At 34.0% G+C, this 13,331-nt stretch overlaps 1 protein-coding gene and 1 long non-coding RNA gene across 2 annotated transcripts; one reads left to right on the top strand and one right to left on the bottom strand.

The window, feature by feature from the left end:
• Positions 1–2,376: 2,376 nt before the first annotated feature.
• LOC136068528 (uncharacterized) lies at positions 2,377–4,357 on the top strand. The gene is made up of 3 exons (XR_010629886.1): positions 2,377–2,453; positions 3,840–3,896; positions 3,986–4,357. It is a non-coding gene; the product is annotated as an uncharacterized LOC136068528 (long non-coding RNA).
• A 295-nt stretch (positions 4,358–4,652) lies between these two features.
• Positions 4,653–12,658, bottom strand: LOC112025112 (serine carboxypeptidase 24). Its single transcript, XM_065775824.1, has 12 exons — positions 12,639–12,658; positions 11,711–11,816; positions 11,510–11,581; positions 7,661–7,949; positions 6,980–7,087; positions 6,779–6,874; positions 6,594–6,686; positions 6,398–6,483; positions 5,914–6,314; positions 5,581–5,676; positions 4,927–5,032; positions 4,653–4,796 (listed from the first exon to the last, which is right to left on the bottom strand). The coding sequence occupies exons 1-12, from the start codon at positions 12,656–12,658 to the stop codon at positions 4,653–4,655; spliced, it is 1,617 nt and encodes a 538-aa protein (XP_065631896.1).
• Between the last annotated feature and the right edge of the window lie 673 nt (positions 12,659–13,331).

Here is a 13,331-nt window from a genome sequence, read left to right as displayed (position 1 = left end):
TTGTGGCAATTATTGCACAAAAGCCAAGAAAATTCTTCAAATTATGATCTAGAAGCTGGAATGCAGGTATGGTAAATGAAATCTTCACCTCCACTGCTGCTCATGCAATTCTTACCATTCCTATCCCTGATGCTCCCAGACAAAATAGGCTAATCTGGCCACTAGACTCAAAAGGAATTTTCTCTGTTAAATCTGTCCACAAAGTTTCTTTTACCCAATCAAACGGTGATGTTCAACCCCAGGACCATTGGAAGAAATTGTGGAAAGCCAGGTTCCCTGAACGACTCAAAATGCTTATCTGGAGAATAGGCATTAATGCTATCCCCACTAGAGCTAATCTGCAACGAAGGCTCCAACATGTTGATCTGACTTGCATTCTTTGTAACTCGGGTAATGAAACCAGTATCCACCTCTTCTTTGAATGCCACTTTGCTAGAACTCTATGGTCATCCGCTTGCTGGGGCTTCAGAATAGATGCCTCTCTCTTAAACTCCAATGAAGATATTATAAAGCTGATTATGGCTCCACCAAATTCCCCCATGCCTATACGGGAGCAATGGACCATTTCCCTTAACATGGCCATAATCATTGACAAAATATGGAAGACTAGGAATCTCATGTTGTTTTAGGAGGGCAAAGCAGACCCATCAAAGCCAGGCAAAATATCCAAGCGAAATTCCTTGAAATAACAAAGGCTTTTTCTCCGGCCATCTAACCCCCACTGGTGCAAATCACGGCAACCTGGACTCCTCCACCTCAAGATTGGGTCAAAATTAATGTAGATGCTACCTTAAACAGCTCAAGGTCCGCTTTAGCTGTCGTAGCAAGGGACTACCACGGTGAAGTTATTTACGTATGGGGCAAGAGGAATCAAATCTGTACCCACGCGCATGTAGAAGTTGAAGCCCTCTTGTGGGCAGTGCACCTAGCTATCCAAGAGCGATGGAACTTTGTCATCTTTGAAGGAGATGCAAAATACTGCTTCGATGCCATAACATGCTCAGAACATATCCCTGATTGGCTTACGAGCACAACCATCAGTAATATCCATTGTTTGTCTTCTTGTTTTATGTTTTTAAGATTTTGGTGGGTCCAGAGGACTTGTAATTTTGCAGCTCATGAGACTGCAAGATTTGCTTTGAACTCATTTTTAGGCTTTTGGCTACTTTATTGTGAGAGTATTCATAGTTGGTTTTTACTTATTTTGATTACTTTACTGTGAATACTCTCACTGTAGCTATAAGTTAAAATTAAAAAAAAAAAAAAAGATTTATTCCTTCTCTCTCTCTCTCTCAATCGGACCTAGCCAAGTCCATGGCTGAAGATCATGAGAGGGTCACCATTGACAGTGGCGATATGTGGCGATGCCACCACCAACGGTGGCTGCCATTTCTTTTCTCTTTTTTCTATCTCTTTACTATTTTGTTTACTTATTTTGTTTTATCTATGGCCAAAAATCTCTCTTTACTATTTGTTTATTTGGTTATTGGTTGATTTTGTTAGGGTTTGGAGATTTGGTTTTGGGTTTGAGAGGTGGGATTTTGTGTTGGTGTTTGGTTTGATTTGGCTTGTGGCCACAATGGCAGTGGTAATTGTGTTGTGGTCATGGTGGTGGTAAGGTTGCCATTTTTTGGTTGGGTTGATTTTGGGCTGGGGTTTGTGGTGTTGGCAGCTGGGTGAGTTTTAGTTTGTGTGATGCAGGTGGTTGGGTGGGTTTTGGTTTATGGTGGTGGATGGTGGGTGGGTTTCGATTTGTGGTGGTGGGGCTGGTGGGTGGGTGTTCGTTTGATGGGTCAGACGAAGTTAGAGAGAGAAAGAGAGGTAGAGGCAAAAAAGAATAAACAAATGAATAGTGTTTGAGTATGATGTTAAAAAAAGAAAAGAAAAGATGTTGGGTGAGTTGTAAAATAGTAAGTTTAAAGAGATAAGGTAGCTTTTAGCATCATCAATGTGAATGCTCTTAAAGTACAAAGAAAAGAGTTCAAATAAACTACCTTTAAAATCAAAATAGAACAAATAAATAAAAAAAAAATGTTGTTTTTTTTCTTTGTCAAAATCGGAATCATTGTGGGAGGTGATAAGATCATGTAGGCATTTTAGTTGGTTTCATTTGGTATCTTTGTTATAATTATTTACAATGTATGTTTCTAATGTAGTGAAAATAAAGGGTCACTTCCTAGTTCCTACCCCGTGGAATGATTTTGTTTTTCATGGATGTTTGGTTGCCCCCAAAATGCTTGCTGCTATATGTTACGAACAGCGGTACTTTCCATCTTAGTGATGTTTGGAAATGCCTCTAATGATTTGATCATGTCTTAATATTACAGGCCTTAATTTACTTATTCAATGAACTTCACAATAATTTTTAATTGATGCTTTAGGTAAGACTCTCTGGAAACCAGCAACCTGTTCGCATAGAGATCACTGAGGCTGCAATGGAATTAGGACCAGAGGTGAGTATCTTCAAGTTACGTATACTTCTCACTTCATCTTTATATGAATTTTATTTGGGTAAATTAAACCAACTTCCCTTTAGGTTTACCGAATGACACTCTTAAATTATAAATAAAATGACACTCCTCTCTTGAGATTTGTATAAATGCAACAAATTAGTTCATGCTTTCTCACACTGAATTCTCTAATGGAATATTTCATTTTATTTTTTTATTTTTTTAAAATTCTTACTTATTTATATAAACCTCAAAAGGGTAGAAATGTCATTTGCCCATTGTTTGGATAGGATTATTTTATATTATTTTTTTAAATGAAATATTTCATTAGGGAAGTCATTCGTGATTTTATCTATAATATTTATACAAACTTGAAGGATCTTCTCACATCTATTAAATTCCTAAAAGGGCCTGTGTTGGTTCAACTTAGCACTTCATTCTCCATCCCTTATATACTGGGGAGGAGATGGTCCTAAAAAAAAATGTAAAACATATTCTTATAGCAGGATCTTCTCACATCTATTAAATTCCTAAAAGGGCCTGTGTTGGTTCTCCCTATATCATTGTTCAGAATTTATGGAACACTGGTTTGCAATGTGGATTTCCTGATTAGATGCTATACAAATGCAAATAGAGAATCACTCAAGTTCCATGAGATAACCACATGAACCCTGAAGCAACATAATTAATCTCGGATGAGGTGTTCTTGTTAGTTGAGAACTTTTGTAGCCATTGGGTCTTTGTATTTTCACTATCTTATTCTTGTCCTTGTATCCATATGGGCATGTTCATTGCTGTTACTGATCCATTGCCATTTAGATGCATTGTTATTATAATAGCTTGTATACATCTTATAAAAGTCAGGAGTTTGGGGTGACTGTTAGGGTGAATTTCTGGTTTGGTTTGATGGCCTAGCTCGACTGCTGGAAGTGGAATTTGGCATTGTCAATATACTTTTGCTTTTTGATTTTAAGAATAAATTATGGAAAACATATCAACTGGAAAATTGCTGAAGAGAATTTTCTGGAATGAAGGTGGAAAAGCCAGTAAAAATTATTCTGGTTAACACTAACTTAATAAACAAAAACAAAAAATCTTGATAACTACCTAATGATGCTCAACCATTTGATTTTAGGCTAAGAAACATGCCCATTTAAGGATCCAATTGTTATAGAGTGCATATCTTGGAAATATATTTAGAAAAGAAGGAAACAATTTTACACTAACTAATTGGTTAATAGGGGGTTCTGTCAACCTTCCAATTGTGCAGAATCTTTAAAAATGTAGGAAATTAAAGTGTCCAATTTGTTTAGGGTTCTGATTAATATGAGGGGTACTGTTTGAGACTTATTAAAAAAAAACATGCATGTTTTCCATTATTATGTGCAGAAACTTTCGCTTTTAGTTACTGAAGCGTACAAGGATGCTTATCAGAAGAGTCTCCAGGTGAGAATTTCAGTTTTTTTTTTTTTGGTCTGAAACTCTTCTTTCACCTTTGCTATAAAACCGTAAGTCTCAGCCATTATATTTTTCAGGCCATGAAGGAGAGGATGAGTGATCTTGCTCAGAGCTTGGAAATGCCTCCAGGCCACAGGTGAGGGTTTAGAGTAATTATTTCTTCATCTCACACTGGTATCTGAGATGCACTTCAATTTTTTATTCGATTATGAACCAAGGCAGGAATACTTGCTTGTTCTATGACCTTGAATCCTGAAATGTACTTTTCAGATTGATAAGTAGAGATTTTTGGAATTAGTGTGCAGCTAGTTTACCTGTACATGTCTTCCTAAAATTGTAAAGGATGTCTTTTCCTTCATTCGGTTAGATTTGTTGTAGAAATTGTCATTCATTTTCCAAGGGCTAGAAATGTGTTTTTTCTTAAAATGTGAAATGGCTTTAAAATTAAATATGCTTTTGGTCCTTAATTAAGGATTGAAATTGGGTTACTCAATTGGTTTCTAAAATGGCATGCAACATAGGGAAGCCATTAATAAAAATGCCATGGTTTATCTTCAATTTTCTCAAATATGGTTAAGACTTTATTTATTGGATTTGTGAGTTGAAATGGAGAGGATCTTGTTCCATATATAGAGGCACTAATTTTGGATTTGTAATATATCAATCCACATCATGAAACAATTACACTTAATAAGTTGCTCAAAGATAATCAATTTTCCTTAGTTATCATATCCAAGTAATTTGTCAAGATTTTGGCAATTCCTTCCCTGCCAAAAAGGATTTGAAAAGAATGAATGCTCGCTGGGGTTGATATTGTGGAACCTCGTGGCCAGCTCCTCTCACTGAAGCAAAAGTTAGCTCATTGTAGACCTCAGTCCATCCTCCAACCTATAAAAAGGGGATTAATTTCTAGATTATTGTAACATTTCTTTGTGAATATTTATCTACCTATCTATATATTTTTGTTAGTGTGTTGTAGGTTTTGTTTGATTATTGGTAAGAAATTATGGTTAATTACCTGATCATCTGCGTACCATGGATACCACTCAGTTTTGACTGTTAGATTGAGATGGCTGAGAGATAACCTAGTGCCAGTTACTGGAACTCCTGCATCTGTGTCCCCACTGCATCAACATAGAAGTAATTGCCTTAAAAAATTAAATCTTTCTCTTTGTTTGTACTTCTTATTTTTCAAATCAATAGCAATTGCATTTACACCACTCTTTAATCCAAATCACCGGCCTAAAATTACTTACCACGTGATGTTAAACCAAGGTTTACCAAGTGACTGTGACAACAAGCACCATGGTCCATGGGTACAAATTTTGATTTGTGGCAATTAGTGCACAAAAGCCAAGAAATTTCTTCAATTATGATCTAGAAGCTCCCCGATAAAACTTGAAACATGTGGACTAGTAGACAACAAACACCCTGCCCTTCCCGTGCACTTTCAAGGAACACTATTTACACTATCCAAAAACACTTTGGGGAAATCAAGATATTTTTATTCTCGTTTTCAAGGGGGAAAACCAATGTGACAATGGTGAAAGTTTTGCTAAGATTGATCGTTTTTCACACATTATGAATGGTAATTTATTTATTCATATCTATTATAAAATCGATATTACTCTAATTATAAAAATTTCCATCCTTAGAATTTAAAATCTCTTGCCTGAAAACCCATATTCTTAGACCAGCTGCAATCAGCTTCTTATATGTCGGCAACATAGAAATTTCAGAATCAGTCCAATTGCTGTTGACATCAGCACTGCACAATATAAAAGTATATATAGGCATTAGATGCATTCATCAAACGCCTAGATTAATGTTTTCAATTTTAAAAATAAACAAACAAAGTAAATAGCCTTATTGCTAACCTGTCATTTTTTAAAAATGTTTTTAAATGTTTCTAACGAAGATGTTCGTGGTTCAAATCACTCTCTCTCAATTATTGAATTATTAAAAAGTAAATACATAAAATAAGTGTTGTCATTAAATAGAAAACCTGAAATCAGTCCAGTAGTGAAGAATTCCATTAACATCTGCATGCATTGATTTTTGCACTTCTGGTAGATTATAATACTTCTTCGCATAATGTATAGTACATGGATCATACCCTGAGGCCCTTCGATGCAATAGAGTATTTTTGAAACTTGGTGACCTCATTGTATTATTTAGCAATTCCATGCAAAGTGGTGTATAAATACTGTGTTCATTTATGTTTCCATGCTCATGAGCCTCGACATAGCGCACTACAGCATCACATTCCTGTGATTTATGTACCCCCTTGAAATTGCATTTCTTGAGAATTGATCGGTAGCTTGTATCAGATATCATTGAATGGCTCCACCAATATATTATTTTTCCAATGAAGTCATAGTACTCATCAATTAGAGCATTTCCCACCTACATAATTCGATTCAAAATTTTTAATTAGAGTTATGATCAAACTTGGAGTTCAAATTTGTGTTAGTTAATGTATTACTTACTATAAATCCTTTAAGGTTGAAAATGGGTTGCAAGAGTGCCTTATTATATTCGACAATTTTCTCTGCCAATTGGGGAACATAATGCCCTATAAAAGGAATGAAAACATAAGCTTATATATCATTATTTAGAATTACTCATAATTATGTAATAATAAGTTATTAGTTATTTTTTGCATATATATATATATATATATACCAGCATAGCTCTCCCCAGCAACGTAGAATTCTCGATGTTTGTATTGTGGAAATCTTGACACCCATCTAATTAGAAATACTAGAGCATCCTCAGCTATGTCACAAAATTGGCAACGCATAGGATTCACTTACAATATAATTTTTTGAGAAATTAAATAATAATAATAAATCATCAAAATCTAGTACCAGTCTGTTTATCTCCAGAATCTTTAAGATTGGAGCTTGAATTTGTGTACGAGAAACCAACACCAGCAGGCGATTCAAGAAATAAAAGATTTGCTTCTGTAAGTATAAAAGTAAAGACGTGATAGATTTTAGCCTCAAGTTAGCAAAGATAAAGGTTTACCAACTTGCTGAATATTAATTATTTTGAATAGTGGTTGTTACCTCTATTCCATGAATACTCATTGAGATAAAGGGATGAACCGGTCTGGTTAATCCTAAATGGCCCAATTTCCTCCGATGCTCCATATGCCACTGATGAAGCACCTGGCCCTGCACAATTACGCAATGTTTAATTATTAATTAGATTATTCACTTCAATCTTTTGTGAAGTTAAGCCATGTGGTAGGTACAAAAGAGAGTAGTGATCATTTGTTAAGTAGCATAATTTTAGTACAATTACAAGTTAGTTAACAAAAGATGTGTATTGTTAACAAATTCCCTTAAGAAAATTGTTAATAAATCATTTAAGAAAAATTTTATACAACTTTTATAAGAAATATAAAAGCCCGTCAAAAAAATTAGTTATATTTTTTGTTTCCTATTAAAAGTTTCTAAAAATGTTTCAAAACTAATTCCCTTAGAGCATTTATTAATTTTTCACATGAAGGATAACAAAATGCTTATAACCGTAACCTTTCTACTTAAAAAAAAAAAAAAAAAAATTATTTATGAGTTTCTATAGTTGTGTACAACCTTTTCACAAATATATTGAAGCACCTAGCTATGAGGTTATTACCTTCCCTTTTCATTGATAATTATTATTATCCTATCACCCTAGAATTACAAAAGAATAGTACGTAGTCGGTGGAAATTAAAAGAAAGTGAGAAAGAAGCTAAACTAACCTCCATTGAGCCAAAGAACAAGAGGTTTCTTTTCAGGAAAAGAAGTGGCTTCAGTCAACCAGTAGAAGAGAGCTCGTCCATGTTGCTCGTTGACCGTAACATAGCCAGAAAATTGAGAAAATGTGACTGGTGGTTGTCCAGGCAGTGCTGAAATTCGATCTAGCTCTTGTTGTTTTGGCAAGGTAGCAATGACAGTGGTGATGGTTAAAGAGAAAAAGAGTAAGGACATGATGAGTTTAAGGACTACACTTTGGAACACCATTGGACCCTCCAGAAGGCCAACTGATACCTGGATCCGAACTTAGTTAATAAGCCAGCACAATATCATTAATGCATCACAAGAGATCTCCCACTTAGGGTTACAATAGTAATTATATAGTAATCTGTAACTATAGTGACATTGTATTTTCTCCCTCAAGTAATTGTGGAGGTTGCTAATTAAATTCATGCATAAGAAGGAAATATTATGTCGCTGTTTTTTGGGAATATCTAATGATTTTTTCGTTTACAAATACAATGTATCAACTCCCAAGCCATTGGTGCCCGTCTCCCTCATTTAATTGAAAGGCTGAGATTAAATGAAAAAAGTTTACATTTAATTTTATAGGCCAAATTTGTTCAAAGCTTAAAAAAGTTTTAGGATGATATATAGTAACTCATTTTTTTTTTTGCTGAAAATATAGTAACTCATTTAATTGAGAGGTTGAGTCAAACCAAGGTTTTTATGTTTGGTTTAGAAAATCTAGTTTCATAATGGAATGTTACTTAACACCGGGAGGTTTGGTTGGGAATGAAAAAGTAGGAGGATAAAAATTGGAGGAGATAATGGAAAAAGTGAGTTTTCCATTTTTGTGTTAAGTTGGAGGATGGAAAAGTGAATGAATAGAAAAATAGAGTTTGTATAAATTTTCTTTCATGCCTCTGCTATATAACTTTTTTTTTTTTAATATTAATATTTTATAAATGATTTTTTTTTTTTGGGAATAATATAAGCAAGCCAATCATTTTTCATGCCTCTGCTATATAACTTTTTTTTTTTTAATATTAATATTTTATAAATGATTTTTTTTTTTTGGGAATAATATAAGCAAGCCAATCATTTAACAAATAACCCATAAAAAGAAAAAAAAGAAGAAGAGAAAAAACTGGTCAGCCAACCAAACTGTAATAATAATTTTTTTTTCACACATATTTATCTCATTTGTAATAATTTTTTTTTCCACACATATTCATCTCAATTTGGGGGCTAAAAAGTGGTGGGCTTGGGAAGAAAATAACCGAGCTTCACCATTTTCTAGCTCTCTCCCCAAATCACCTCGACCAAACACCTCATTTTACCTAAAATCTCTCATATTTTCTCTTTGTCATTTTCTATCCTCCCTATTCTCACATCAATCAAATGCACCAATAGTCTTATGCATTGTTTGCTAGAATCTTGAATTTTGGAACAAAAAATAGAAAGCATACCTTAATGTAGTGATTTTGAAAAACAAAGTAGATGATCGATCTTGGGAAACCTTCAATCTTCACCCTAATTCTATATGGTGCTCAAGATGTGTTGTCAATTCTTTATACGTTCAATAAAGTTATCTTTCTAAAAATTAAGTAGTAAAGGAAGACAGTTTGGGTTGAATTTGAGGCCAACCAGGCCTCCAAGAAGTGTTGAAGAGATAAGAGATTAGGAAATGGTTTGGGTAAATTCTTCAATGATTCATTATTGAGATCCTTGTTTCCCTTTATACAATTCAGTTGCTGGCTATATGTAACAATTCTGTTGTTCCTAGGTTCCTAGCCAACTAATTAACCAAGTGCTTTCAATTCAGTTGCTAGCTATTTGTTACCAATTATAGTATTCCAATTTAACAAACAAACAAACAAACAGACAAACTGCTTTCAATTAAAACACATTATGACACATCAGTCTATTAAACATCAGCACAGCTTTGGCACATCAGCAACCTCCAAACTAAAGTACACTCATCTGTAACGGCTTCCCACAACTAACTTGCTAACTACTTATTTATACAAACCTCAAGAGGATAGAAGTGTTAAGGAAAGGAGTGTCATTTCTTCCATAATTTTTGAGGGGCAGTGTCATTTCGTAAAATCTTGAGGGAGGTTTATGTAGTTTGCCTATTTTATTTTTATTATAAATTGGTATGAGATTGAACTTAGCACTTCATTCTCCGTCCCTTATATATTGGGAAGGAGATGGTCCTTAAAAAAAAAAAAAAAAAAAATGTAAAACGTATTCTTATAGCAGGATCTTCTCACATCTATTAAATTCCTAAAAGGGTCTGTTTTGGTTCTCTCTATATCATTGTTCAGAATTTATGGAACACTGGTTTAGAATTTGGATTTGTTGATTAGATGCTATACAAAAGCAAATAGAATCGCTCAAGTCCAATGAGAAAACCACATGAACCCTGAAGAAACATAATTAATCTTGGACGAGGTGTTCTTGTTTATTGAAAACCTTTGTAGCCATTGGGTCTCTGCATTTCACTATCTTATTCTTGTCCTTGCATCCTTATGGGCATGTTCATTGCTGTTACTGATCCATTGCCATTTAGATGTATTGTTATTATAATAGCTTGTATACCTCTTGTAATTGAAACTACGTAAGTAGAATATGATGTAAAAGTTAGCAGTTTGGGGTGACTATTAGGGGAAATTTCTGGTTTGGTTTCATGGCCTGGCTCGACTGATGAAAGTTCAACTTAACCTTGTCAATATACTTTTGTTTTTTGCTTTTAAGAATAAATTTTGGAAAGATATTAACTGGAAAACTGTTGAAGAGAATTTTCTGGAATGAAGGAAAAGGGTGGAAAAATCAGTAAACATTATTCTGGGGAACACTATAACTTATCATACAAAAACAAAAAATCTTGATGAGTATCTAATGATGCTCAACCATTTGATTTTAAGCTAAGAAACATGCCCATTTAAGGATCCAATTATTATTGAGTGCATATCTTGGAAATATATTTAGAAAAGAAGGAAAAATTTTCAAACTATTTAATTGGTTAATAGGGGTTCTGTCAGCCTTCGAATATTGAAGAATCTTTAAAAATGTAGGAAATAGTTTAAACTTAGTGTCCAATTGGTTTAGGGTTCTGATACTATTTGAGACTTATACATATATGTTTTCCATACTTAATAAAAAAAGCATATATGTTTTCCATTATGTGTAGAAACTTTCGCTTTTAGTTACTGAGGTGTACGAGGATGCACATCAGAAGAGTGTCAAGGTGAGAATTTCAGGGTTTTGTGTGTGTGTGTGTGTGTGTGTGTGTGTTTGAAACTCTTCTTCCACCATTGCTATAAAACCGAAAGTCTCAGCCCTTATATTTTTCAGGCCATGAAGGAGAGGGTGAGTGATCTTGCCCAGAGCTTGGGAATGCCTCCAGGCTTCGGTGAGGGTTTAGGGTAATTATTGCTTCATCTCATACTGGTATCTGTGGTGCACTTCAATTGCTTTTGGTTTTTAATTAAGGATTGAAATTGTTTTTCTCGGTTTTCTAAATTAAATGGCTTGGCACATAGGGAAAGGAAGCCATTAGTAAAAGTGCGACGGTTTATCCTCTCAATTTTCTCAAACATGGTTAAGATGTTATTTTTTGGATTTGTGACTTGAAATGGAGAGGATCTTGTTCCATATATAGAAGCACTAATTTTGGATTTGTAACATATCAATCCAAATCATGAAACAATTACATTAATTAATAAGTTGCTCGCATAATCAATTTTCTTTAGTTATCATCTCCAAGTAATTTGTCAAGAATTTGGCAATTCCTTCCCTGCCAAAAAAGATTTGAAAAGAATGAATGCTCTCTTGGGTTGAAATACTGGAACCTCATGACCAGCCTCTCTCACTGAAGCAAAAGTTAGCTGATCGTAGACCTCTGTCCATCCTCCTACCTATAAAAGAAGTTTAATTTTCAGATTATTGTAACATTTCTTTGTAAATATTTATCTATCTATTTATATATTTTTGTTAGTGTGTTGTAGGTTTTGACTAATTTTTGGTAAGAAATTGTGTTTAATTACCTCTTCATCTGCATACCATGGATACCACTCAGTTTTAATGGTGAGATTAAGATGGCTGAGAGCTAATCTAGTGCCAGTCACTGGAACCATTGAATCTGCGTCTCCACTGCATCAACATAGAAGCAATTGCCTTAAAAATTAGATCTTTCTCTTTGTTTCTACATCTTGCTATTCAAATCAAATGCAATGCATTTACACTACTATTTAATCTGTATCACCACAACCTCTCACGTAGCTAAAGCTTCATAATATTTATTTTGCTTATTTGTTTGTTTTGTTATGGAATTGAGTATGTTTATAAACAAAAGCTTTTGGCTATAAACAGGAAGTTATCAATAATGCATGGGAGGCAAACACAATGGATCATAATATGCATGCAAGATTTTATTAAAAAAAAAGAAAAAAGAAAAAAGAAAATTTGCATGCAACGAGAAGTGTACAAGCTAGGAAAGGCCATGTTTATGGTCATTAAGCATAAATGGGGAATTTCAAATAAAGAGATGAATATCTATAGTAAAAGAGTTGTTGTACCGAAGAACTTTTACCGACACTAATATTTGAATAATTTAACTATTACATAAAAAAATTACAATTTTTATGATAATTATTTTTAATTGTGATTGTCTATCATTTTCACATAGATTATCTTTTTTTTTTTTTTTTTTTTTTTTTTTTTTTTTTTTTTTTTTTTTTTTTTTTTTTTTTTTTTAAACATTTAGCAAATAACCCATAAAAGAAAAAAAAAAAAAAAAGAGAGAGAAAAAAACTGGTGGGCCGACCAACATTTTCTCTCAATAATATATATATATATATATTTTGGGGGCAAGGTGGGGTGGGGGTGGGGTGGGGGGGGGGGGGGGAATAACCGAGCCCCACCATTGTCTCTCTTTCTCTCCCCTATATCACTTCGACTAAACACTCTTCTCACCTAAAATCTCTCCCCGCCATTGTCTCTCTTTCTCTCCCCTATATCACTTCGACTAAACACTCTTCTCACCTAAAATCTCTCATATTTTCTCTCTTTCATTTTTTATCCTCCATATTTTCACTTCAATCAAATGCACCAATAGTCCTATGCATTGTCTGTTGGAAAACATAGTTTTGCATCACACACAAAATAATGCAGTGAAAGAAACACAAGGATCTACTTCATTCTTGAGAAATAATATACAATCTTGAATTCTAGAACAAAAACTAGGAAGCATACCTTAATGTGGTGATTCTAAGAAACAAAGTAGATGATCGGTCTCAAGAAACATTCAACTTTTACCCCAATTCCACACAGTGCCCAAATTGTGTGGTCAATTCTTTGTACGTTCTATTAAGATCTTTCTAAGTAGTAAAGGAAGATAGTTTGGGTTGAATTTGAGGCCAACCCAGCCTCCAAGAAGTGTGGAAGAGATAAGAGAGGGAATAAGGGAGATTAGGTAATGGCTTGGGTTAATTCTTCAATGATTCCATTATTGAGATCCTTGTTCCCTTTATACAATTCAGTTGCCAGCAATTTGTAACAATTCTGGTATTCCTAGCCAACTAATTAACCAAGTAAGTACTTTCAATTTAGTTGCTTGCTATTTGTAGCCAATTCTAGTATTCCTAGCAAACTAACGAACTAACTAAA

The sequence above is a fragment of the Quercus suber genome, unplaced genomic scaffold (assembly GCF_002906115.3).
Source record: "Quercus suber isolate HL8 unplaced genomic scaffold, Cork oak 2.0 scaffold_120, whole genome shotgun sequence".
Taxonomy (NCBI): Eukaryota; Viridiplantae; Streptophyta; class Magnoliopsida; order Fagales; family Fagaceae; genus Quercus; species Quercus suber.
This window is presented reverse-complemented; position numbering and strand designations above follow the sequence as displayed.